This window comes from Leucopleurus acutus (genome assembly GCF_964270905.1).
Source record: "Leucopleurus acutus genome assembly, chromosome: 21".
Taxonomy (NCBI): Eukaryota; Metazoa; Chordata; class Mammalia; order Artiodactyla; family Delphinidae; genus Leucopleurus; species Leucopleurus acutus.
In genome coordinates, this window is record NC_139163.1 from 29,732,312 (window position 1) to 29,757,071 (window position 24,760).

The window sequence follows — 24,760 nt, forward strand, 5'->3', positions numbered from 1 at the left end:
GGCGCCTGCCACGGGAACACAGGCTGCGCGGAGCAGATAAAACCAACACAGAAAAGCTCGGTCGGCTCTCCCTCGTGTGCTGCCCGTGCCCCCACTGCCTGACCCTCCAGGCAGCGCCAGGTGGCTGGGCGGGGTCCCGGTCCAACATCTGGGATGGAACCAAGTGGCCATCAACAAGTCCCCGCCTCCCTGCTCGTCTGTGTCAGCGGCAGGCTGAGAGGAAGAGGAGAGGGGAGCTCGGGGGCGACAGCTGGCTCCTGCCAGCAGGAAGGGCAGAAAGGAGGCGGCGAGTCCAGCGGGAGCGGGGCTGGGGCCGTAGCTGAGGATGGAGTCCGGGGAGGGGTGCGGGGTGCTAGTCAGCGCCGTTTGAGTCCGCCATTGGCCAGCTGGGCCGGGTGTCGGGGCAGACAGGGCTCCTCGGGCAAGGGCTCGTGAGAGAAGACGGAATCCTCCCCAGAGGAGCAGGTAGAGCTGCGGGTGTCGGGGAAGCTGGGGGAGTACTGGTCCAGGGGCATTGATAGGTCCAGGTACTCCTGTGGGAGGGGACAGAAGGACGCTGGACCCGCACTCTCCCCCCGGCAGCGGCAGGAGGAATGCAGAGAGAACCCGGCCGGCGGGGCCTGAAGGTCTGGGCAGGGCAGCCTCACCTGGTTGGAGGTCAAGGCCACTATGCGGTCCAGGTCTTCCACCAGCTGCTTGAAGGTAGGTCTCTGAGAGGGTACCGCGTGCCAGCAGTCTCGCATCATCATGTACCTGAGGCAGGCCGGTGAGGGTGGGGGAGGGAGGACCAGAGCTGACAACAAGGCTCAGGGCGGAGGGACCACGGGAGGAGTGACCGGGGAGGGCTGTGGTGTCTGACCAAGCACCCCTTCTTCCCTCTGCCTGCCCAGCCCATCTCTCCCCCAGGGCCCAGGCCTGGACCCCAGGCATCTTCTCCGGCTTACAGCTCATTGGTGCAGTTACTGGGCTTGTCCATACGATGACCCTCCTTCAGCAGCTTGAAAAGCTCCTCCACAGGGACGCCAGGGTACGGGGAGCCGCCCAGAGTGAAAATTTCCCACAGAAGCACCCCAAAAGACCACCTGTGGAGGAGCGTTCCGGGCACAGAGCTAGGCCACCCTGCAGTCCTTGCCGCTCTCCCTCCCCAGCACGGCAGGCACGCCCCCTGAACCCGGCCCCAGCCCCCAACACAAGTCCCTAACCCCAGGGGACTCCAGGGGACCATGACCTCCGGGAACAGAGTGAAGGGGCACATACAATGTTTTTTTCTCTCAGGGATGGAATGCCAGACTCTACCGCCCAGGAAACTCTCTCCCGGCATCCCTGGCAACTGCTTATTTCAGACTCACACGTCGCTCTGGTGGGTGTAGATCCGGTCGAACAAGGCCTCGGGTGCCATCCACTTGACAGGCAGTCGGCCCTGCAAGCAGCACGGGGACACTGGCGGTGGCCCGGGGCAGGCGGGGGCACATGCAGGGCTGGACGTGGCTCACCCCACCACAGTGGAGCGGAGCCCCGGGCAGAGGACGGGCACCGAGGGCGGCGCCAGCACTTACGTTGGTCGTCTTTTTATAGTAGTCGATGTGGTGGATGTCACGAGCTAGGCCAAAGTCTGCGATCTTCATCACGTTGTCCTCCGTCACCAGCACGTTCCTGGCGGCCAGGTCTCGGTGTATGCACTGCGGAGCCAGGAAGGGAAGACGGATGGGAGTGAGGAGGGCGGGGCGCAGGGGAGGGTCTGCAGCCGTCTATGGGCCCGCTCCCCTCGCAGGCCTTCGCCCACCTCACCACTCGACCTCCCCGAACGGTCCAGCTGCCCGCTACGATGGCCCTCGCCCACACGTCAGAGCCAGCCGTCCAAACACCCCCAGCTCTGGGCCCCTCGATCACTCCAGCAAACCCTCCATATCGACCCCTTTTCCTGCCCCTCCCAGCTCTTAGCTTTGGATTTGCACCCAGCAAGCGGAACCTTTCGCTTCTGTCCAGTGTGTACGAGCTCTCACGCCCTGTCTCCCTGGGCGAAGCACATCCACACCAGGCTGGGTTCAAATAAAGCAGCATTTACCGAGCACCAAAAGCTGTCCTTAAGTCTCGCACGGGACCTCATTTTCCCCCGTAGCCGTTCTACAACGCAGGCAGTATTATTCTGACTTCACGTTTGAGGAGAAGTAAGGAGGCGGCTGCCTGAGGCTGCACAGAGAGTGCCAGTGCAGGGACTGGAACCTAAGCCACCCTGACCCCAAGGCCACAAGGCCGCACTGGCTCGCCTGACTGACGTCCCCTAAGAGCGGCCCGCACATCCCCCACCCCAGCCAGGGGAGCCTTCAAGAACCACACCTTCTTGGAGGCGAGATACTCCATGCCTCGGGCCACCTGATAGGCGCAGGATACCAGGTCCTTGGAGGACAGCTGCTCCTCGGGATGGCGGCTGGGGTTGTAGCAGTATTCCAGCCCCGGCGGCCTCCGGGCCTGCAGGTACTCTCGGAGGTTGCCCTTGGAGGCGTACTCCACGATGACATACAGGGGGCCTTGGGGACACGAGGACCGAGAGGCCGTCAGGGCCGCCACGCAGGCACACAGGCCTAGTTTCACCCCAGGAACTCTGCCCCCAATGGCACTGGGGGAACTGTGAGCCTGTTCCCCAAGCCTAACCTCCCCTTTTAGGGAACCCCGCAAATTCATTCCAACTCCCCAAAGAAACCCAGCAAAATCATTCTTCCCTGCACAGTCCAGGAAGTTCCCAAGCAAAGCTGGGGGCAAGAGCCCTAACCTAGACCACAGTAACTCAGCTGTTCCTGTCCACACAGTGTGTGTGAATCCTGGTACCTGTAGGAACCCCAGTGGGCACCAGCCCAGACCCTGAGAAACACATTCCAACTACCGCTAAACCAAACTCTCCTCCCAACCCACTTCCCGAAGCGTGGCTGAGAGATGCCAGGTCGCTGACACCCCAGCTAGTTATCTGCTCCCTGACAGACAGGCAGCAGGAAGCCCGGGGTTCCCGCCTGAGCCCCTTCCCGACACGGGTGGGAAGCCTGCGGGCTCAGCGCCTACCGTCCTGCGTGCAGGCCCCCAGCAGGTTGATGATGTTCTTGTGTTTCCCGATCATCTTCATCATCTCCATTTCGGAGATCAGGTCTGACAGGTCTTTCTCGGTCGCATCCGCTTTATGGACAAGCCAGAAAAGGGAACTGAGACCCGTTTGCATTGGAAGGGAGGCCCACAGGAGAAAAACTCAGGGAGGGGGATGCAGTGAGCACCCAGGGGTCCCTTTTCTCTGGGACTTGCTTCTCTCCTCCCTTTTTCACATCCAAATTTATCCTCCCATCCCTCTTACGAGAGCCGGTGTCGCCATAAGTGGTAATGAGTAGGGCAGAGGCTACGTCAGGAAAATCAGTTGGCAACGGGATCTAGGATAAACACCTGATGACAACCCAGGTGGATGCCAAGGAACAACGTGAGAGCATAGTGATCTTGGGGTGCAGAACGCCCCCCACGCCCAGACATCCCTAAGCAGGCCATGTAGTGGGTGTGGGCAATGGCCCGCTTGGAAAGGGAAGGGATTGTTTCTGCAGCGACACGAGCATCACTTACACTTCAGCATCTTCACAGCCACTTTGGTCACCCGGTTGGGTTTGTCCTTGTCCAGCCCAATGGCCTCCGCCAACACCACCTGCCCAAAGCAGCCCTCTCCCAGGGGTTTGCCTAAAACCAGTCTTTCGGGGAAACAAAGGGTGGTGGTATAAGCCGGGGGCGGTGAAGTTCAAACCTGACAGGACACCCCATTCCTCCCCGCCTCCACGTAGCTCCCCCAACCGAGAGCAGAAGATAGAAATCATCGTCTCTGATGCACCTGGTGCACCGTCGCTCCCTGGAAGGTCGGAGCACACACCACTGCCAGCGTCAGAATAACGAGCGGGGGTTCCCCAGAAAGGGGAGAGGGTTACCTGTCCCGAGGCAGCTCCCAGCGAGGGTCTTCGGGAAGCTCGTATTCAGAGACCCCAGCCAGCATGGGGGTCCCGCTGGAGGAGAGACGCGAGGGCCGGACCAGCAGGACCCCAGAGTTCATGGATGTGCTGGAGTCGGCCGACACCTACGGGGAAGCGTGGGGTCACCCTTCCAGCGGGGACGGGGATTCCTCGCATCCCCAGTTAGGGCTTTTTGCCAACGGCAGAGGTATGTACCTGTCATCTGATGCTCCTTCCCCAGCACAGAGTGGCAGAAAGGCCACCGGGGGTCGGAAGACCTAGGTTCTAAAACTGACTTATTTTCCCCACTAGCCTTTCTGGGCTTTGATTTACTCACCTTCCACATGAGCGTTCCAGACTGACATTGTGTATCTTACCACTGCAGTAGCAACTCTATTCTTGTCCCCATTCTTTGTGAAAACCCTGCCCCGGATTAGGGATTCCTGACTCCCAAAGCTCCTTCCAGAATTAGCCCAGCTCTTAGCGAAGGCGGCCTCCTTTCACACACCTTCACCCTCCGTTCCATTTCTGGGATGAGGGGTGCACAGGAGAGGGAGGGCATCTTGGGACCCAACCCAGGTCCTCTCCCCCACCCTGTACCTTTGCACCTCTATTCTCCTCACTTTTTAATTTTTTTGGCCGCGCCTCGTGGCTTGTGGGATCTTAGCTGCCCGACCCGGGATCGAACCCGAGCCCTTGGCAGTGAAAGCGTGGAGTCCTAACCACTGGACCGCCAGGGGACTCCCCACCTTTGCACCTCTAATGGGCCCTGAGGGGCAGTTCAAACTCGCAGTACCACCAGCTGTGCACTCAGCCCAGCTAGAACCGTCTTCCAATCCACATGCCGGGTGAGCAGGTCACCGTGGCTGGGGTAAGATGGGCTCACGGACCAGAACAGCTTGGAGCCTGACTTGGAGCCCTTGGGACAGGACATTCCCCTGCCCTGGCCCAGAAGCCAAAGCCCGAAGCAGTTGGCTGGGCACCGTGGCGAGGACAGGGCATTAGAGGGTCCCGGGGAAGGCCCCGAGGCACAGGGATGGCGCACAGCATACGGCAGAGTGTGCAAACCCCCCATCTACTTTCTGTTACCTGTCTGCGCAGAGGGATGCTCTTGGCCAGCTTGTGCACGGCCATCTGGCTGTGGAAGTCACTCTTCTTGGTGCCACTCTTCATCTTATAGATGATGACAGACCCCACCATGCAGGAGATGAGGAAGGCCCCCGTGCAATAGATGATGATCTCCAGGTACAGGGGCGAGGTCATCACCGCCGGTCTCTCTTCCAGGGCTGGGTCAGTGCGAACAGGGTGTTAGCGGGCTCGGGGCAGGGCCCGTCCACTAGGGTACCAGCTCCATAAGAAATTCAACACCCATCTCCTTTCCTCTGGGAATCTTCAGGGCAGAGAAGCAAGCCCGGTCCCAGCTAGGATTGGGGTTCTGGCACTGAGCACACATCAGACGTTCTGTGATCGCTGAGGCTTCCTGATCCTGACTCGTATCCCAAGAGGGACGGGCTGTATCTTGCTACCCGAAGCCCATCCTCATGAACTCAGGAGCCCTCCTTGCTCAGCGGGACGGCTGGGCTGGAAGGGTACCTGGTGCCCTGCCAGAGACGGCTGAGAACTCACTTGTGCTAGATGCCTTGCAGCGTGTCCCCATGAGAACTTGGCCCTTCTCTGCAGCGCCTGAGCACTGTGTCCCCCTATCACAGGGGACAGCTGAACTGTCCATCGATCTTTCATCCCTGACAGCCCACAAGTACCTTGAGGGCTCAGACGGCACCTCATCCACATGTGCAGGCCACAGCGCCTGGCATCTGGTGGCACTCACAGCACGGGGACAATGAAGGGGAGGGAAGGAAAGAAGAAAACCAGTGTGTATCCTGACTTCGTCTCTCAGCTTCACCTAACGTCACCTGTGTCAGGTCAGACGTGGAAATACCCACACCCCGCCAAACCACAGGCAAAACTAACTTCATTTCCAAATACGTCTGGACTGCTAAAGGTGGAAAACGTAAACTTCCCTTAAGACTTCTGCTCACAGGTCTAACTCCTAAAGCTGAAGAAGGACGTGGAGGGGGGTTGTTTTATTCTCTTCTCCGTTTGGAACCTCGCCCTTCCCATCCCCACAGAAGCCCGTGCAGTTTAAGCCCCCTTTCCCTCCCACGCGGAGGCTGGGAGGGTTCCAACCAGCACCACTTCACAGAACACACATTCCCCACGAGGGGAGGGTCCCTCTCCCCCCACAGCTCTCCACCCACTCCTCCCCTTTTAAAGACCCCCGCCAGCCACAGGGGCCAGCACCCCGAGGACCTCCCCCGGGAGGCCCCAGGCATGACCCCAAAGGAGCCCAAAGGGAACCTCCCGAGGCCCGACGAGGGGACGGCAGTGCTGATAACAAGGAGAAGCAGTTCTGTTTTTCTCTTTCCCCAGCGTCGAGAAACACAGACAACCAAGTGGGAGCACACACGGGACAGAGACAGCGACGAGGAGAAAAACAGAACGCTTCTCTCCCTCCAGCGGGGGTGTTATCAGAGGAGGAGAGAGGGAGAGAGGAGACAAGAGGACAGAGTCTGCAGGAACCAGAGCAGCACAGCGCACAGCCCACGTGCAGGCCCTGCAGAGGCACCAGCCCACCACCCCGAGCAGGCTGCAGGCTCCTGCCTTCCCGGACCAGTGCACACAGCTCCCCTCTGGAGAGAGGAGACGTCGGAGCCAAGGAGGATAAATGGGCACCATCAGGCCCCCCGTGCTGCCTGGGAAAGGACTCGCTCGATGCCGCTCCAGTCCACTGTCTGGGTCTGGGTGGAACCTCGCTCACTGTGAGGTGGCAGCATGGGAATTAGGAGAGCATGGTCCTTGCCAAGGGCAAGCCCCTCGTTCCAGGGTGCCTACGTTCAGTTACAGGGGGAGCGGGCCCTTCTGAGACTGTTGGGGGGTGCTGGCGATCAAGGATCAGACAAGCTAAGGAAGGCTGCCGGACCCAAGGAGGGAAGGAGCCTGCCCTGGAGGAGAGCCCAGCTGCAGGTTAAATCCAGATCCCACGCATGCATCGCACTGGCCCAGGGGAGAGCCAGAGGCAGGCACACAGGTGGGACACCTCCGCGTTCCCGCATCACGAGGAAAGCACCTGTGCGAACCGAGAGGCTTCGACCTGCAGAGCCGGACAGATTGCTGGGGCCACCCGCTGGCCCTCGGAGCCCGGCTCTGTGTCTCCCCCAGCCCCGCGATGCATGCTCCCCCCGTGCCCATGGCGAGGGCAGGACATCGAGAGGAGAAGTACAGTGTATACCTTCCAGAACGGTCAACCATGCAGAGTGATGGGAGAGTCCGATAGAGTTACCCGCCAAGCATGTATACTCCCCCGCGTCCTCAAAGGAGACATTCCTTAAGTGCAGCACTTCCATCTCTTTGTCGGTGGTATTAACTCCGGCCGTCTAGAAGAGACAACGGAAGCAACATGGACAAGCCCGGGACCTGAGACCTCTCAGAGGCGCAGAGGGAGGCAGGGAGGGAGGAAGAGGAAAAGGAAAAAACAAAAACAAAAAAAAACCAGAGGAAGAAATGCTCCCCAGCGTCTCCTTTGCAACAAGGAACAAACAAAAACCACCAGGCAGCGCGAGACCTGTTAGAAGAAGAGAGTGGGACCCTGAGGAGGAACTCGGCAGACCTGAGACGACACGAATGGCTGGTTACACCCATCACCAGACGCTGGCAGCCCCGGCCCGGCCCGGCATGCGGCGGCGAGCGCATGGAGAAATGGGGCCCGGAGCGTGGGGGGCTGTTTGGTTTCCAGAGGGCACACACAGGAGGGATGGAGAGGGCGACAGCCACACACGCACACACGCCCGCGGACGCTGGTCCACTCTTCTCTCCATCACTCAGACCCTCCGTCTGCATGACCAGCCGGGACGCACCCCACGCACAGCCAAGGAACACACACAAGGCACAGAGGGGGCAACACCAACACAGAACCAAACCAAACCAGCCTCCCAAGGCCGAGTATTTTTCCATGGCTCCGGGCACTAGAAACACAGCAGGGTAACAGGGGGAGTGGGGCGCTGGCCTCCCCACCTGCCCCAGCAGCTCGGGGCCTCAATCGAACTCCCAGCACAGGGGCCCCTCCAGCTCCCCGTTACCTTTTGCCACAGGTCTGGTGACTGTGAGCCACGCAGACTGGTGAGCTTCACCAATATAATTGGAAACCTTACACACATACTCCCCGCTCTGGGCCTCTGTCACATTGAACAGGGTCAGCACCTCCGCATCCGAGCTATTTATCCCCGAATGCTGGAACAGACCAACGACACGCCATCAGTTGGGCCAACACTGAGATGTGGCTGTATTTTGCTCCCACGCAGGCCCAGGAGCTAAGGCAAAGGGAGGCTGGAGTGAGACTCGCCATCTTCCCCTTGTTAGGACAACACAAGCGGACTTTGAAAGTCCAGAGCAGTTGACCGAAAAAGAAACTAAAGAAAAATATCACTGCCCCCAAGCAAACGTTCTGTTGGTGTTAAACCCCCTCCTCCAGGACGAGGGCAGGGACTATGAATGGAGAGGGCGGCCAAGGCCAAGGCCAAGGCCACGGCCCCGCTTCCTACATGGCAGTTTCAGCACCCGAGGTGAAGAGCGGGGTGGCTGGAAAATCTCTGGGATGGCCAAGCCCGGGAGGACGAGGTCTAATGCTGGGACCAGGAGGGAAACCACTTTCCCAGCTTCTGGTGACTTCCTGTTGCAAGATCCACTGGAGAATTAGGCAATTAGCTTCCCTGGATTAATGGAGCATTCAGGGACAATCAAAGTCTGGGGGTGGGAGGAAAAAGGAAGAAAATGCCAATTACTCCTGAAACCGCTGAGGACTGACCTGTGGCCTTTGCTCTTCCAACCCTACCTAAGCCGTGCCTGTCATTCAGCCCACGTGCCAGAAAGAACGTGACTTGGGAACCAGGGCAGAGACTGGGTGATGCTGCCTAGAAAGGCTGTGGTCATGGGCAACGGAAAAGCAGGAATGCCAACACCTTGCTGGAGTAGCTGACCCCAAAGCTCGGGCACAGTCACTGTTGATGCTCTTTAGAAACCAGCAATGCCCACCCCCAGCCCTCTGTGCCCCTCACACCTCCACCCGCGACCTGCCACTGGTCCTGCGGAATGTGGCTGGGTCCCCATTTAAGATGGAGCCTGTATCCAAAGAGAAGGGATGGGGCCGCATCGTGGGCCCTGAGCCTGACCACAGCAACCTGGGCCCCGGGAGATACAGGCCTCTTTCTCAGAGCCCAGCCCACGGAGACTGGGGCCAGGGATTACCTTCAAGATCTGGACATACGGCAGGTTGTCCGGACCAATCTTACTCCCATTCACCTCGATGTGCTTTAGCCACTGGATATGGGGCTGCGGGTCGCTGTACACCTTACACATGAACTCCACATTGCTGCCCAGGGCCACTGTCTTGTTGGCTGGCAACCCTGCCTGCAGGATGGGCCGGTGAGGGGACCGCTCTGTGGAGGGAGGGAGGGGAGAGGCTCGTCAGGCTCTGCCACGGCTGCTCCTGGCTCAGATGCTGACAGAGGGCACCCCAAAGGCCACCAAAGAGAAGCACTCCCGGACCTCAGCCCAGCCTACCCGTCCTTAGCTAAAATCACAGTCACTTAGACGCCTGCTGTTCAAAGTGTGGTCCAAGGGCAGCAGCGGCAGCATCACCGGCTTGTGAGAAACATCGAACCCAACCCCAGACCTCCTGGACCGGAAGCTTCTTTTTACAAGACCATAGCCTCAAAGCCGAAGCAGAATGCTGGCTGGGAAACTCTTCACCTTAAGGTTGCTAGAGAATGAGACTCAGAACCTCTGGAAGGAAGAGGCTGCAGTCACAGCACCCAGAGGCGTGACATTCTTCCTAGTGTCTCATGCAATGCCTGGAGTCTGCATTCACCTGGGGCCCGTCCTCTCTGAGCCTCTCAGTCTGCTCTTCCGTACAGTGGGAACAACAGTGCCTTTTTTTTTTTTTTTTTTTTGCGGTACGCGGGCCTCTCACTGTTGTGGCCTGTATGCGGAGCACAGGCTCCGGACGCACAGGCTCAGTGGCCATGGCTCACGGGCCCAGCTGCTCCGCGGCATGTGGGATCTTCCCGGACCGGGGCACGAACCCGTGTCCCCTGCATCGGCAGGCGGACTCTCAACTGCTGTGCCACCAGGGAAGCCCAACAGTGCCTCTCTTGCAGGGGTGCCAGGAGAACTGCCCGTGGTGTAGTTACTGCACCCAGCAGACCGCTGGCATCCAGGCAGTGACAGCTACTATTAAGCTAAGTTTACCACCACTACTCCAGTCACCTCCTGCAGGAGGGACTACCAACAGCACCTGTCATTTTACAATGAGTCTGTGGTATGGCTCATCCTCCCACCTCTACTTACAGGTAAGGAGAGAGGCAGGTGACAGAGCTAATAAATGCCACACCATCCGGACTCCAACCCTAAGTCAACCTGGCTCCAGGCTGTTTTCTCAGCGTCCCTGCTCTTTCCTCTAAGCTCCTGCTCCTGTCCCTTCTTACCCACGACATCAAGCTGGTAGGTGTGGTTGATGCTGCCATACTCGTTCTCCACGACGCAGGTGTAGTTGCCCTTATCAGAAGGCACCACGGAGTCCATTATGATGCTCCAGGTGGCATAACGGACCTGAGCGGAAACATGCCAAAGGGTTCTATTGCGGGTCTGGAGGGAGAGGCGGTGCTGGCGCCCCGAGGCGCTTACCCTCCAATCAGAGCACGGAGGACGCAGCCCGGCTGCAGTGACCCCAGCCCATTTATACTCTGCAAGAAGGCATCAGGCAGACGGGTGTGAGGACCCAGAAAGTCTCCCCACAAAGGCCAAGGCCATCGTGATCTGTACAAATGTGCCTTTTGCACCCTCCCAAATATACTGGGAACTTCCCCAACCCTGCACCCCTGTCCACCCTGTTCTTGTGCCAGAACAGCTCCCCGCTACGAGTCCAGCCCTGCCCGCCCTTGACATCTCGTTTCAAAGTCCATCTCCTCCAGCCCCATCTCCGGCCAAACCTGTTCTCTCCGTCCCTCTGTACCTTGCAGGTGCAGTGCCCACGGATATCTGCCATCTTATTAGACAGAATTCTGTATGGGCAGGATACTGCCTCATGAGACTCAGAGCACAGAGCCTTGCATACAGCAAGTGTTGGGTGAATTAATTTAAACAGTTTCCATATTTTTTCTGATCTCCTTTGCTTTTCTTATACAAGAATAATGAGAAAAGAGCAGCTAAGTGAAAGGGAAGAGAAACAGGAACGATAAGGATGATCAGAGACTTTAAAGGAGGGATTAGATGAAGATGTTCTTCCTGGAATTGTAAACGGGCAAAGGACACGAATAAACAATTCCCACAACAGGAAATGGAAATCGCTTATGAACACATGAAAATTCTAAGTTTGTTACTAAGCAAAAGAGCCCACAGAGAACAACGCGATACTCTCATCTATCAAATTTGTTGGCAAAGGTAGAGTGAGCTTGTCATTCTCATACTCTGCTATGGGAGGGAAAATTCATCTTCTCTTTAAGAAAGTAACTGTTACCACAATAAAATAAAAAATAAAATCGCACCCCAGCTGATTACATCATCCTCCATTAGAGCAAATATCACAGTAAAATTTTATGTCTTCCCATTGTACTTTGAACTCTGTTGCCTAGTACATTTTCTGGAAAGACATGTGTTCAAGAAATGTTCATGTAATAAATGAATACATGAATGAATGGATAAAATTACCTAATTATCAGGAAAAACAAGTAATTGGGTAGCATGCATCAGGGGCTTAAAAAATGCTTACACTTTGATCTAGTAACTTCCCTCAATCTGTCCTAAAGAAGAATATTTTAAAATGCTGACATAGACTTAAGCACAAAGATATTCACTGCAACATTATTTATAGCATTGAAAAACTGGAAAATAACTAGAATTGCAAAATAGTTCATTAAATTATGGAACATTTTAATACCGGGATATTATAAAGCCATGAAAAATTATCTTTCAAACACATGACAAAAGACTCATGTTATAATGTTAACAACTGACAAGAAATTATACAGACGTGATTGTCCAAGTAAAAACCGTAGGTATACACAGAAAAAAAGACTGAAAAGTTTTAACTTTATATACACTTTTTTGTATTTGAAAAATTTTTAATTTTATAGATAGAAAGCGTTATTTAACACAATTAAAGCATATAAAGAGGGATTTTCTAAGCAGCGGCTCCTGTTCCCCTGATTCTAACTTTCATATCAACACAGGTACCTTGTAGCCTCCGATCCTGTGGTCAGGCTTGAACTCTTTGCCATTTTTCAGCCAGCGCAGCGTGGGGTTCGGGGTCCCACTGGAAGGGCATTTGAACTTCACTGTCTTGGCAGCTGGCACCGCGTGCAGTTTCTTTTCCATCTTTTCTGGCGATGTCCAGTAGGGAGCCACGGCTGCCCGGGGAGAGCCGAGAGAGAGAGAGAGAGAGAGAGAGAGAGAGAGAGAGAGAGAGAGAGAGAGAGAGAGAGACGGGCAGGGCCTGGTCAGGCTCAGGAGCGAGGGCCTCCGCCCTCCCGCCCACCCGCCCACCACCTGGTGGATGACGCCTGCACTGATCCGGACCCCCGAGGGATCCCAGGGCCAAGCACTGTGACCCCACGTGCCCCCTCCTCCCCTTCTCCAGGCAATCACCCGAGCGCCCCCCTTCCCGTTCAAACCCAACACCCAGGCCCAAAGGGCAGTAAGGTAGGAAACAGTGTCTCACGCATACGGTTTGGTTTGCTGTTATCTGTCTCTTTCTCCTCTGAAGAGGAGTCATCATCGTCATCATCGTCCTCCGAGGAGGGGAGAGCATCTACGGGAAGGAGAAGGGGGTACTGACGTCCCTCCAAGGGAACAGGGGCTGGCGAGATTCCCATCCAATCAACAACCACCCAAGGAACACAAAGGCCAGTCCAGTTATAGATGACTGCAGCTACCCCTCCCCATACTGTCCCCCGGCCCCACTCCTCCCTTAGTGCCCGTCCCTCGGAGGGAGAGACACGGTTTATTTAAGAACTGCACGCTCTGTGCGTGTTGCCCTCCTCCACCGACCCCGACGCCCTGCCCTCCTCTGCCCAGAAGAAGCCTTCACACTGGGCAGCTCCATGGCGGGCAGGTGGGCTCTCTTCAGTTTAACTCCACCCTGCATTCAGAGGCTCACTCAACTCAGCATCGCCTGGATGCGCAGGGTCTCAGAACTAGCAGCCAGGGAACCTGTGTCCTCCTTTGGAAACCCAGATCTAGGCACTGCGGCCAGAAGCCATTTCCGAAGCCACGGGCTGAACGACGTGGAGTTGGATTTTTCCTAGCACGCATCTGCTGAGGTCTGGGAGCTGCCCTTCTTAACCAGAGCAGACAGGGAGCCCACAACACAGTCCGCAGCTGCCAACACCTGTCCCCAACAAGTATCCACCCCTTTTAGCATGTGGTCACCAATCAGGGTTCATGCCAGATCTTTTTCCAGTCCTTTCTAGTGCTTTTGGGGGTCTGGAGGGAAAAAAAGGAGGCAAGTCCCTCAGTTAGGGGCAGGTTCTAGATGACGCCCGGGGGAGGAGATGCCAGGCCCGCACCCGGGGACGCACAAACGGCATAAAGACAATTTCAGCTCCACCTTATTTAATCCTAAGGTTTTGCACGAGTCGCATCCTACAAGTGGCAGATCCCCAAAGTCACAGAGCCCTAGGGTTCCCTGGCTGCCCTAACAGCTCTGGAAGCCGTGGATACGGCGGCGCACCTGGGTCATCCCCCATCACCCGGGGACCTCACCACGTATTCGGGGGTGCTAATTATAAGCCCAGTACCAAGTCCAAATGGCCAGGGAGTGAGAGGGTGGAAGTCGCCTCAGCCCTCGTAGCACCCGGGGGACTGGGCAAGCTGTGGTGGAGAAATCACAGTGTCTCACTGCCCCCGATGTGTCCGCAATCACCTCCGAGGTAGGTCCCGGAAGCCCCTGCTCTCTGGCCTGAGGCCGGCACCACGGGTCACCCCTGAGAGCTAAGCCACGCGGCGGGCAGGGAGCGATGTTAGTGGGCAGCAGCTTCTGCAGCAGAGTAGGGGCAGATCACAGCCGGGCAGAGGGCCTGCCTCCCCCCCGAAACCAGCAGACAGGGTTGGAGGGCAGGGGGTCTGAGGGAGGGGGAGGGCGGGCTTTGCTACCAACCTGAGACGTTGACGGAGAAGTAGGTGGTATCGCTGCCCGAGGGGCTGCTGGTCACGCAGGCGTAGAGGCCGGAGTCGGCGGGCACGGAATCCCGCACCTCCACCTCCTCCCCCGTGATGCGGGTGCGGTTGCTTTCCACCAGCTGCACCCCGTCCCGCAGCCAGTTGATGCTCTGAACATCGTCCCGCAGCCGACAGCGGAGCTGCAGCAGGTCACCAGGGTGGACCAGGAGGGACTCCACTTCCACGGGGGCTCCCCAGGGCTGGGCTGCTGCCGCCACAGGGGCCGGGAAGAGGAAGCGGGGTGGGGGGGGAGGGGGGGAAAGACAAAGGGCATTATGCCAGCCGCACTGAGTTGCAGCATCCCAGGGGCTACGGAGCTGGGGAGGGGGGAATGGGAAGATGGGTCAGTTGGGAGACGGCTGGCTACCTGGGCACCCCCATCGCTTCTTCTCCACCCCACTCCTCCAGAGGGCAAAGGAAGAAAGAGGCAAAGTTAGGAAGCAGCTGCAGCAGCATTAAGCAGTTCAGGGTTCATTTCTCTCCATCCTAGGGGGGCAGCCGGCCCTTCCCAGGACCCCTGTGCGTCCAGAGTGTCCCCTCCCCACACACTCAGCTCTTTGCCAAGAGTGGCCGCTTCCCGGAGGAACACCCCGTTTGCTTCTGGCTGGGGCAGCCTTACCCCTTTCCCTCGGAACCGTTCAACAAGCCCCCCCTGCCACAAACCCAGCAGCCCCCATCCACGTGGGGGGCAGTTTGTCATGGGGGGTGTCTGGGTTCAAGTGATTTAGCACTGGGGGCTCCGAGCCCCGCAATGGGTCTGATGCACAGGGTACATATATGGGAGAGACAGCTCAAGGGAAGGTCAGCTCAGGGGAGCCTCTAGCTAACAGGTGTTGGGCCAGAGGATTCGGACCTTTTGCCTATATTAGGAACGGAGGCCGGCAGCTGCCACAAAACCCACACTTGCTCTGGCAGCAAAAGCCATTGCACACAAAGCTCCTTTCTCCTCGTCCCACTGCAGGCTCCCCCTCTCCAGCCCCCCACCTTCCTCTCCCCTGCCCTCCCCCCCGACACACGGGCACACACATCTACTTCCCCTCACCTCTCCTTCCCCAGAGTCTGGGGATCCGCACACCCATCCCTCTCCCCCAGCAACACTGCACTCACGTTAACAAGAAGGCCTGAGGCCGGACACAGAAAGAGGCCGCCACCCCAGGCGGACCCTTCTGCACTAACAAGGGGGAAACGCACCTCCTAGTGCCTCTTGGGACATGCAAGCCTGCTCTCGGCATCTTCTGTCCACTGTCCATCGCCCACCAGAAGAACACACCTGCTGCAGTTCCCGTCTACCACCTGACTAGTTTTCTGCTGCCTTTTGGAACCTTCCTTCTTTCTCACCATGGGTTCATCACCAGAGGCTCGCCAGGGGGCCCCCTGCCCTGCAGGCCCTGATGAGCGAGGCTCTGAAAGGCACCTGGCCCTACTGCCCTGCCGGGCCTTGCATCTCTGCCTGGCTCTGTCCACACACCCTCCGGTTCTCAGCCTGGCTGGAAACTGCCTCAAACCCTTCCTCTCTTTTTTGTTTGTTTGTTTGTTGTTTTGGCCACGCTGCCACGTGGGATCTTAGTTCCCCGACCAGGGACTGAACCCGCACCCCCTGCATTGGAAGCTCAGAGTCTTAACCACTGGACCACCAAGGAAGTCCCTCAAAGCCCTTTCTGACTCCACTCTGGGTCAGGTGCTCTCCCTTCTCACTTGTCACACTGAAGGAAAGTCCCCTTTCTCGACTGGGTTGTGCGTGTGGGGACGTGTCACATTTACCTTCAAATCCCAGCACCCAGGAGGGCCCTGGCACATGACAGCTGGCAATACATGCATGCTGAATGACGTAACAATGCTGCACTGTCTCTTCATCACCTTCCCTTCCAAACTCCCTCTTCTCCTTCACCACCTCATTTTAAAAAAACTCCTTCTGAAGTCCCAAACAGGTTTCTTCTAGAAACCTCACCAATGAAGAAATGAGTGTCCTGGGAGCCAAGGACTAACAGTAGTTTTGCTCAGAGGGGCCTTGGATAAGGCTCAGAGGCCAAGGCTGCAGGCCCCGGCACCCTTCGACCCAAGGGCTCTGTCTTAAATAGTGGGCAAATATGGAGTCATCAGAAAGGGAGTGCTGCTTTCAAAGGGTTTGAAAACCACGAGGCCCGCACCCATTTATTTCTGTGAGTCACGTCAAGAGGAACGCCACCAAAGGTGAGCAGACCACACAGCTCATTAAATATAAGCTTTTGTGGGTCTTGGAAAAAAAGTTATTCTTTCCATTTTTAATGGTTTGTGGTTTTGCCAAAAGAAGGCAGAAGAAAAGCCGTTCAGACTTGACCCTTCAGGAGAACAGAAGACGCTCCTGTGGATCAAATCTTATTTCCCTGCAATGACCTCACTGATTAAATATTTTGCAGCTCGTGATCTGTACCAGCCGTTGGTCAAACAGTAAACTCCGGTAAACGCAAATTCTTAGCCTCTGGCATCACAGCCTATTTTGACAGGTCCCAGAAACAAAAAGGTAGCAAGGAGCACACGGGCGTTTCCCCAGGAGAAAGCAGCCAAGGGAGGCCGGTCCTGCCGAGACCAAGCTCTAGCTGATTCTAGCTTGGATCCTCAACTTCCCGCTCATTCCAACCAGGACGTGCGAACAAAACTCTTGTACGTGGTCCGTTAAAGCCTCAAGAGCCAGCTTTCTTGTCTCTGCTGCTGGAGGTAAAACTCCCCCTGATGTTCCAGGCCCTGGTGAGCTGGTCCCATTCATTCTCCTGACCAATATCCTGTGCTGTGTAGAGGATGTATTCTAACCCCGTGCTTGGCATTCAGCACTCGTCACAGTCTGTTCCCACCTCCACACGCGACCTTGTCCCCACTTTTTGCTCCAAGTCTGAATGTTTCCTGCACGAACTGCCTTACGTCTGCCCCACAATGAAACTTACTTCTGCTCAAGACTGTCGGGCATCTCTCTAGAGCCCTCCTACCCACCTACTCAAAGTGTACCATCCGAGACACCCAGGAAGCCTTCTGCTGGCACGAGTGTCTCTACCCTCATTTTCTGTACAACAGTAACCGTCTGAACCACAAAGATGCACACTCAGTTCCGTACCGTGTTGCACTGTTGCTTTTTCAAACAACTTTATTGAGATAATAATTCACTACCATAAATTACTTATTCACATAAATTCACCCATTTAGAGTGTATCATTCAACGCTTTTCAGTATATTCACCAAATTATGCAGCAATCACCACCATCTGACTTTAGAACATTTGCATCACCCCCAAAAGAAACCCTGTACCCATTAGGAGTCACTCCCTGTCCTCTCCCCCTCCCCCAGTCTAAGCAACCACTGATCTGCTTTGTCTGTATAGATGTGCCTACACTCGATAGTTCATATCAACGGATCTGCACAATATACAGTCTTTTGTGTCCTCCTCCTTTCTTTGAGCATGTTTTCATGGTTCTTCCATGTTGTATCATGTCTCAGTACTTCATTCCTTTTAACTGCCAAATAATATTCCATCGAGTGGATATACCACATTTTATTAATCCATTCATTGGTTGATGGAAATTTGGGCGCACTGTTTCCTAACTGTCAAAAGCGTCCATGTCTCGCCTAAGAAACAGCCAGCAACTCAGGGCAGAATTGCCTATCATAGTTTCCCCACAGTGCCTAACCACGTCAGAAACTCAGAAAATACTCAGTAGGCCTTGAACTGAAGCTTGTGTCTGGCACAGACTAATTTTTGGAAGAACCAAAAACCAGCTGGCGGCTCTTGGGTGATTTTTTTCACGGCTAATAGTGCTCTCGGATGTGTGTCAAAGTCTCCACTGACAAAGCAGGTAAACACCGCTTTCATTTAGGAGGTGATGGAACGGTAATGGACTGCCTGCTGCTTCACCGGGCCCTGCCCCTCTACGTCACCCCCTGGAGTAGCAGCCCCGACCTTGGAGAGTCCTCTGTAAGGCGGCTGATGCAGGACATCACTGCTCACTGGCCGCCTGCGACAATCACGTCACTACTCTCCATTCTCTTTTGGTCTTTCCAGGGTCCCCCATTTATGCCCTCATTGGAAAGGCCCTTGTATCTGTGGCTCCATCTCTACTGAGCTGGCCTTTCTCTGGCCGAGACCCCTGGACCAGGGCTCTACGTGTTGTTAGCAGTCAAGAAAGGAGCCAACTGACAGCTTTGCTGGGCTGGCCATGAACGATGAAGAAGAGAAAGCAGTTTATTGCTCAGCAACTTGAAAAGACATTCCAACTCCTGGAGCACAAGATGAATTGGAATGGGGATGCTGAGGGAGACGGCAAACCCACACACGTGCTTTATGTGTCCCGCGCTTCCTGAGGGATGGGGAACAGAGGCTGGAGGACATTTGGTATCTGGATTCCGTGGTGACCAGGCTCTGGGTACAATATGCTTGGAGTGCACTGTGGGAAAACAGTGCATCATGCTTCCATGCCCCGATCAGAGTCACCACCATCACCACCGGGAGCTAGACGGTTAGGCTTAGGGTTAGGGCTGAACTTGCACACCCTTAGAGGATTAAGGCCGTCAACAACTTGGCCATCTCTCCAGAAGACAAGGAGAGGACAAAGCCTCCTGCATAGCTGCCTGAATCTGGGGTTCAGGAGCACTGTGGTCCTGGGCAGCTCCTGGGACGGTGCAGCTGCCAGGCGGACTGTGGAAGGCTGTGCAGGCTGGACCTGGTACCCCCTTTAGTGGGAGGGAAAGGGATTCAACCCCGTCCTGCTTCTCTGATGGAGCCCCTCCATCCCCCAGGGGGAATTAGGAGCAGATAGGGGACCCAGACTTTTTAGTAATCCTCAAGGAAGCAGCTAGAGGTGAGGGGCAGTGCTCTCAAGTCTAGGAACGTGATTAACGTTCACGGGGCCCTACTGTGTCCCTCTCCCTTCCTACTTTCCTCCAAAATACCAGGGCTTTGTAATTCCCAACAAGCCAACAGGATGTAGCATTTGGCTTATGGCAGGACTGGCAGAAATCTGCCGCTGTCATCTAGCAGGCAGTTCTGCCCTGGGTTCATCAGATCAGATCCCAGTTCTTGATTCTAAACTCTGAGTCTTCTCCAGCCATGGGCACCATGTAGGGTAGGGAATGGCCTTGAGGAGGCTCAAATCCATACAAACGTTGTCATTAGAAGATGAAACCCCAGTTTCCAAAAAATCCAAGAAGACAGAGGCTTTCTCCAGAATGGCTATCACTAGGTGTCTCTGTGAGCCCCTGTTACTGGGCAAAGAGATGTAAAGGATTAAACTAAGCAGCAGAAGGGCTGGTTAACCTCGTGCTAACCAGGGTGATAAGATTTATGCGATACTTGATCATACAACACGAGGCAACGGGACAGGTGAGAGAGCCCAGGACAGGTGATCCAGCACAGGCTCTGAGGTTTCAGAACTCAAGTACTGGTGGTCAGTGCAGACGGCGATGTTCACAGCACAGGGGAACATGACGGTAGGGAAAGGGAGCGAAACTCTGGGGGGAGCAGAAAAGGATGAGGTGCTTATGAGCAGTGCTGTGCCTCGGGATGAAGGGGATGGGAGATGAGGCCAGATGCATGGCCTGCTTGGAACAAAAGAAAACATAGTAGAAAACAGCCCCCAAGGTGATTTCAACTTATAAGGTGGGGGATAGAACAGAACCGCTCAAGAAGTCCCAGGGAACACATTTCTCTGCAGAGACTGGGAATGCAGGCCTTTCATGCCACAAGGACGAATATACCTGAAAATGTATTACTGAAATACCATTTCACCAGCCCTGGTCCCATAAGAACCAGTTTGGTCTGGAAGTCATCCATCTCCCAGCCTCACAACTTTGCACGAACCCAGGAAGGAATAACAACATACTTGCATAGCGCTTTGCGACTGACCACGCGCCTCCCCATATATTATCTTGGGATCCTTAAACAACTCTGAAAACAGTAACACCAATGCGGGCAGTATGCTTACTATATACATCCCACATCCTGTGAACACTTTTAACACACACTATCACTGAATCCTCACAGCAACCCTATGAGGTTGATAACCACTCTTTTTTTTTTTTTGCGGCACACGGGCCTCTCACTGTTGTGGCCTCTCCCGTTGCGGAGCACAGGCTCCGGACGCACAGGCTCAGTGGCCATGGCTCACGGGCCCAGCCGCTCCGCAGCATGTGGGATCCTCCCGGACTGGGGCACGAACCCGTGTCCCCTGCATCTGCAGGCGGACTCTCAACCATTGCGCCACCAGGGAAGCCCGATAACCACTCTTATCTCTACCCTGTGGGTATAGAAGCTGACAGCTGCTCCACAACCCTGTGGAGTGGGTACTATCATCCTCATTTTACAGAGGGGACCCTGAGGCACCTGGAGGTTCAGGATGTGTCCAAGGCGGCCCACCTAGTCAGTTAAGTGGCTGAGCAGGGATTCGCACCCAGGTGGCCTGGCTCTCCGCAATCCCCACACATCTGGAGCCCAGGTCTACCGCTTTGAAAGACAGCCCTTATTTTCACTGTCTTTGCAATCCTTGACTTCCAGAAGACAACGGAAACGCTTTCTGGTCGGCCCCAGGGTCCTGTCTGACGGCGCCCATGTCTCCTACCTTCTCACAGGGGATTCTGCAGTTGGTTACTTTGGCCTCATCCTTCCCTTTTCATCCGCCCCACAACTGCTGCTTTATAACCCTGTTTTCTTACTTACAAATGTACTTTCCCAGCCCTGCTGAGCTACTCGAAGTTGAGGAGGTGTGACTGTGCGCACGTGGCGGACGAGGAGATTGTGGAGTGGGTGCGGCGGCACTGGAACACTGGCAGACCAGGGCCAACAGTCATGCCCTGTTTCAGTACGGCGCCTGATACTTTACAAGGTGCGTTTATCCACGTTCACGTTCACCTGCATTTATTCCATTTAGACACAGGACAGTGGAGGCAGAGACACTTCTCCCAAAGTCACAAAACAGGGCTCAGCGCTGGCTCTAGGTGCTGGGTCTGCTGGGTCCTGGGCCCTTCACCCAGCACACGTGGCATCGGGAGGTACCTACAGCTCTGCCTTGGCCACAGGTACGCGGCACGACCCCTCCCTCCTGCCTGGGTCCCTGGCTCAATCCCTGACACCTCCTCTGGTCCCAACCCCTCCCTCTCGAGTGCAGCTTACAGCTGAACTGATGCCCTCCGATGACCCCTGCCTGATCCACTGAGATGATCCAGAACGTTAGGCAAAGAGGCTGGCCACCCCTTCCCTTGGGCCAGCTCTCCTGATTACACATCCTGAGTGTCGCACTGCTGGCCCTCTGCATCCCATCCCCTCAGGCCCCCCGAGAGCGCAGTTTGTGTCCCCCTCCTCCAGGACCTGGGGGTCTCTCAGCTACCTCCTCCCACCCAGCTCTCCTGGTTCCACCTCTGCAGCCAGTACCCTCACTGCCCTTTATTTTGCTTTCTCCTAAAACACCTTGTTTTCCTATCTCTCCACCACTTCCCCAGACGTGAAAACTCATTCTCCGGAGACTTCCGCGGCTCTGTTCCTCCTCTCATTTGTAATGTGACATAGGAAATAAGCTTGTGGTTACCACGGGGTGAGGGGAAGGGGGAGGGATAAATTGGGAGATTGGGATTGACATACACACATTTCTATATATAAAACAGCTAACTAATAAGGACCTACGTTATAGCACAGGGAACTCTATTCTACAGAATACTCTGTAATGGCCTATATGGGGAAAAGAATCTGAAGAAGAATGGATATATGTATAACGGATTCACTCTGCTGTATACCTGAAACTAACACAACACTGTAAATCAACTATACTCCAATAAAAATTTTAAAAAAACTCATGGCTTTATCATGCACTCATTCAAGCTGCTCGGCTGAGGGCTGGTCCGTAAGTGCATGTCTCATCTACCCTCTGAGGTCAGGTGTGGTGTCGTGTCTATACTGCACTCCGAAGGGGACGGGTGTAGGGCTTGAATAACCAGCCCTCCACAGATCCATGCGTGTTGTCTCGGGCAGGGGCTCTCCATGGCTGTCATCCCTATGAAATCCTTTTGCTTTTGCGTCTCTGCGTTGAGAAAGTTAGGAGAGAAGGGCCATCCTCTCCGGTAACGTGGGGAACTGGTGGTCCAGGAATGTTTACAGTCTCGGCACAAACTCCCCAGAGATAAATGAGGGGGCAATTGTGGGTGGGGGAGGAACTCGGGGTGGCTTTGAAAGCAACTTAAAAGAAACACAGAACAGCCCAGTGGGGCTCCGGGAGCCCTCGGCCGAGGTTTTTATGACGTTACTTTGGCTTTGAAATGGAACTGAAAACTTACTTTAGTCTAGCAAGGCCAGGTCAGAGGGGGTTCTCACCGAAATCCCAGGGAACAACGGTCATCCTGCAACGGTGGGAGGGTCCATGGAGGAAGCCCTCCAGATGTGAGATTCCCTGGACGCGAGGCATCCCCGACAGGCAGGGAGAGCTGCAGAAATGGGGCGCACGGCCATGGGTGGGAGGGGAGCCGGGGACACCAGATCAATTAGCGGGGCCTGACACCCAGATCCAGCCGTGTTCACCGGGCCCCTGACCCAGGGAGATTTGGAGTGTAGGGTTTGTTGTTTTTTTTAATAGAAAAAGGGACAGAAGTAAGAAGGAGCATTTTGCATGCAAATGGGCCACTGCCAGAAGAGCCCATTAAAATGTAAAGACTCCACGTTCAGCCTGACAAAACGGTGCAAACTGCTGTGTTTGCCAGAGAGGCTGCAATACAGCTCCCGACAAAGGGGCCCGGCAACAATGGGAGCTGAATGGCCTCAGTCAGCAGGTCCCCTCTCGCGTTGCCATGGGGACCCCACCAGGGCTTACTAAAGGTATTTCCTGAGGAGAAAGGCAGTGCACACATGCCCAGGCAGCCCAGCTAATCCTGACAGGAAGCCATCGCCATTCAGCAGCCCAGGGGCTTGGGGCTGGGAGGTGTGTTTTGTTTTTATTAAAAAAAGATTTGGGGGCTTTTGTGTTGTCCCATCTCGTCACTGTAATTTAGCGCAGAGCCGCCTGTGCTAGCCAAAGCCACAGCCAGGGCCCTGCGCCCACCCCAAGACCCCCCAAAACCAGCTCCGCAGGAAGTGGTTGGGCAGGGGAGGCCCAGCATTCTGTGCAAACCCTCCCAGAGATGTGGCGACGGGTAACCCAGCAGAAAGTGGAGTCTGGGGTTCAAGCCCCAGTGCCGGGTTCCAGCTGATGCCTCCTTGGTACCTGTACTTTCTTCCCTCCTAGGGATTGGGTAACACCCACCCCTCCCCAATACCTCCCACCACGAGGAGGAGAACACTTTCAGGCCGGGGAGAGGGCTGTAATTACGTGATTAACAAAGGAATGCGCCCAGGAGTTGTTTTTAAAAGAAATCTCCCCTCTTCCTCTCTCCCCAGTGTTTACAGACGCGCTCTGGGCAGAGCTGAAAAGAAAAATGCGTCCTCCACCCATTTCCCAAAAGGATTCCCGGTACCCTGGGCTGCTCTACATTACCTGGAAGAGAGAGCTGCTCTGGCAAGGGGCAAGTTCACCTAAGACGTGCAGGAAGAATCGTGAAGAGCAAAGGTAGGTGCCTTGCAGCCACCGGGAAGGGAGGGCCTCAGCTCCCGGTTCCTAGAAGTTTGTGTCACCGGCTCACATTTGGCACCAGAGAAATCAGCCTTGGCAGATTCAGGGAAGAAAGCCAACAACACAGCTGGCGGTGGAGACAGAAATTCCTGCGTGACAACTGCCCCCCTCGGACACAGTTTAGGGTAAATTAACATTTCCTGAGCAAACTTGTATGTGGAAGGAGCTAGCCTCGGTGAAGAGGATAAAATGAAGGGGGCTCTACCCACCCAGGTCTGTGTGTTTGCAGAGCCCATGCTCCTGCCTCTAGACCTTCCCCGCAAAATGTTTTGAACTGGGTATCTCGATAGAATCAGAGTGGTTGTTTGGGCAGCATTAAGGCTGTGCCTTACAACTGCCCTGGGCGCCCGGGAAGCTTCTAGAGCCATGTTCGGGGGGTTCCTATTTTGGGAGGACAAGCTGGAGAGCCTTGTTCATTGATGGAAAACTTCCCCCAAAGAACCGCAAGCCCAGTAAGGACACTTGTGTGGGCTGTAAGCACAGGGGATCTGGACCCTCAGCTGGGGGACTTCTCCTGCCTTTATTACAATCACATTCTAAGCTCAAAGCAAAAGTACCACCGGCCACCAACTGTGACAACACAGAAGTAAGAACACCTTCCCCTGAGCTGTCAGGGAAAAGCTGGACAACTAGCTGAAGTGGGGTGTGCGTGCGTGTGCGTGTGCGTGTGCGTGTGTGTGTAGGGGTCCCGCTGCTCGAAGGGGAACTCAGACCCTCCCACCACTGGCCCAGAGCCCAGGCCTCCCAGCCATGTGTCTGCAGCTGTGACCTGTCAGGCACTTCCTGGTCTGGGTTCTGTAATGGAAAGATCATTAAGAGTGGGGGAAGGAGGACAGCCAAGAGGTAGCCCTGCAGCTCCCAATCTGCCGGGCGCTGACCTTAGAGTCCGGTCAGGTTCCTTGAAGAAAAGAATGT

The 24,760-nt window shown here is 55.6% G+C and overlaps 1 protein-coding gene across 2 annotated transcripts in view; it reads right to left on the bottom strand.

The window, feature by feature from the left end:
* Positions 1-276: 276 nt before the first annotated feature.
* Positions 277-24,760, bottom strand: part of FGFR1 (fibroblast growth factor receptor 1) — a 39,356-nt gene continuing 14,872 nt past the window's right edge. The window contains exons 2-16 of one of the 2 annotated variants that reach the window (XM_082863928.1): positions 12,745-12,828; positions 12,255-12,427; positions 10,508-10,631; positions 9,270-9,460; positions 7,258-7,402; positions 5,058-5,254; positions 3,948-4,093; positions 3,595-3,716; positions 3,055-3,165; positions 2,338-2,528; positions 1,557-1,679; positions 1,350-1,420; positions 945-1,082; positions 648-753; positions 277-533 (exon numbers count right to left, since the gene is read on the bottom strand). In XM_082863928.1, coding sequence (XP_082720054.1) covers positions 357-533; positions 648-753; positions 945-1,082; positions 1,350-1,420; positions 1,557-1,679; positions 2,338-2,528; positions 3,055-3,165; positions 3,595-3,716; positions 3,948-4,093; positions 5,058-5,254; positions 7,258-7,402; positions 9,270-9,460; positions 10,508-10,631; positions 12,255-12,427; positions 12,745-12,828 — 2,099 coding nt within the window. In that variant the 3' untranslated portion in view covers positions 277-356. Of the gene's footprint in view, positions 534-647; positions 754-944; positions 1,083-1,349; positions 1,421-1,556; positions 1,680-2,337; positions 2,529-3,054; positions 3,166-3,594; positions 3,717-3,947; positions 4,094-5,057; positions 5,255-7,257; positions 7,403-9,269; positions 9,461-10,507; positions 10,632-12,254; positions 12,428-12,738; positions 12,829-24,760 lie in introns of both variants that reach the window. The other variant, XM_082863929.1, reaches the window with a different exon arrangement.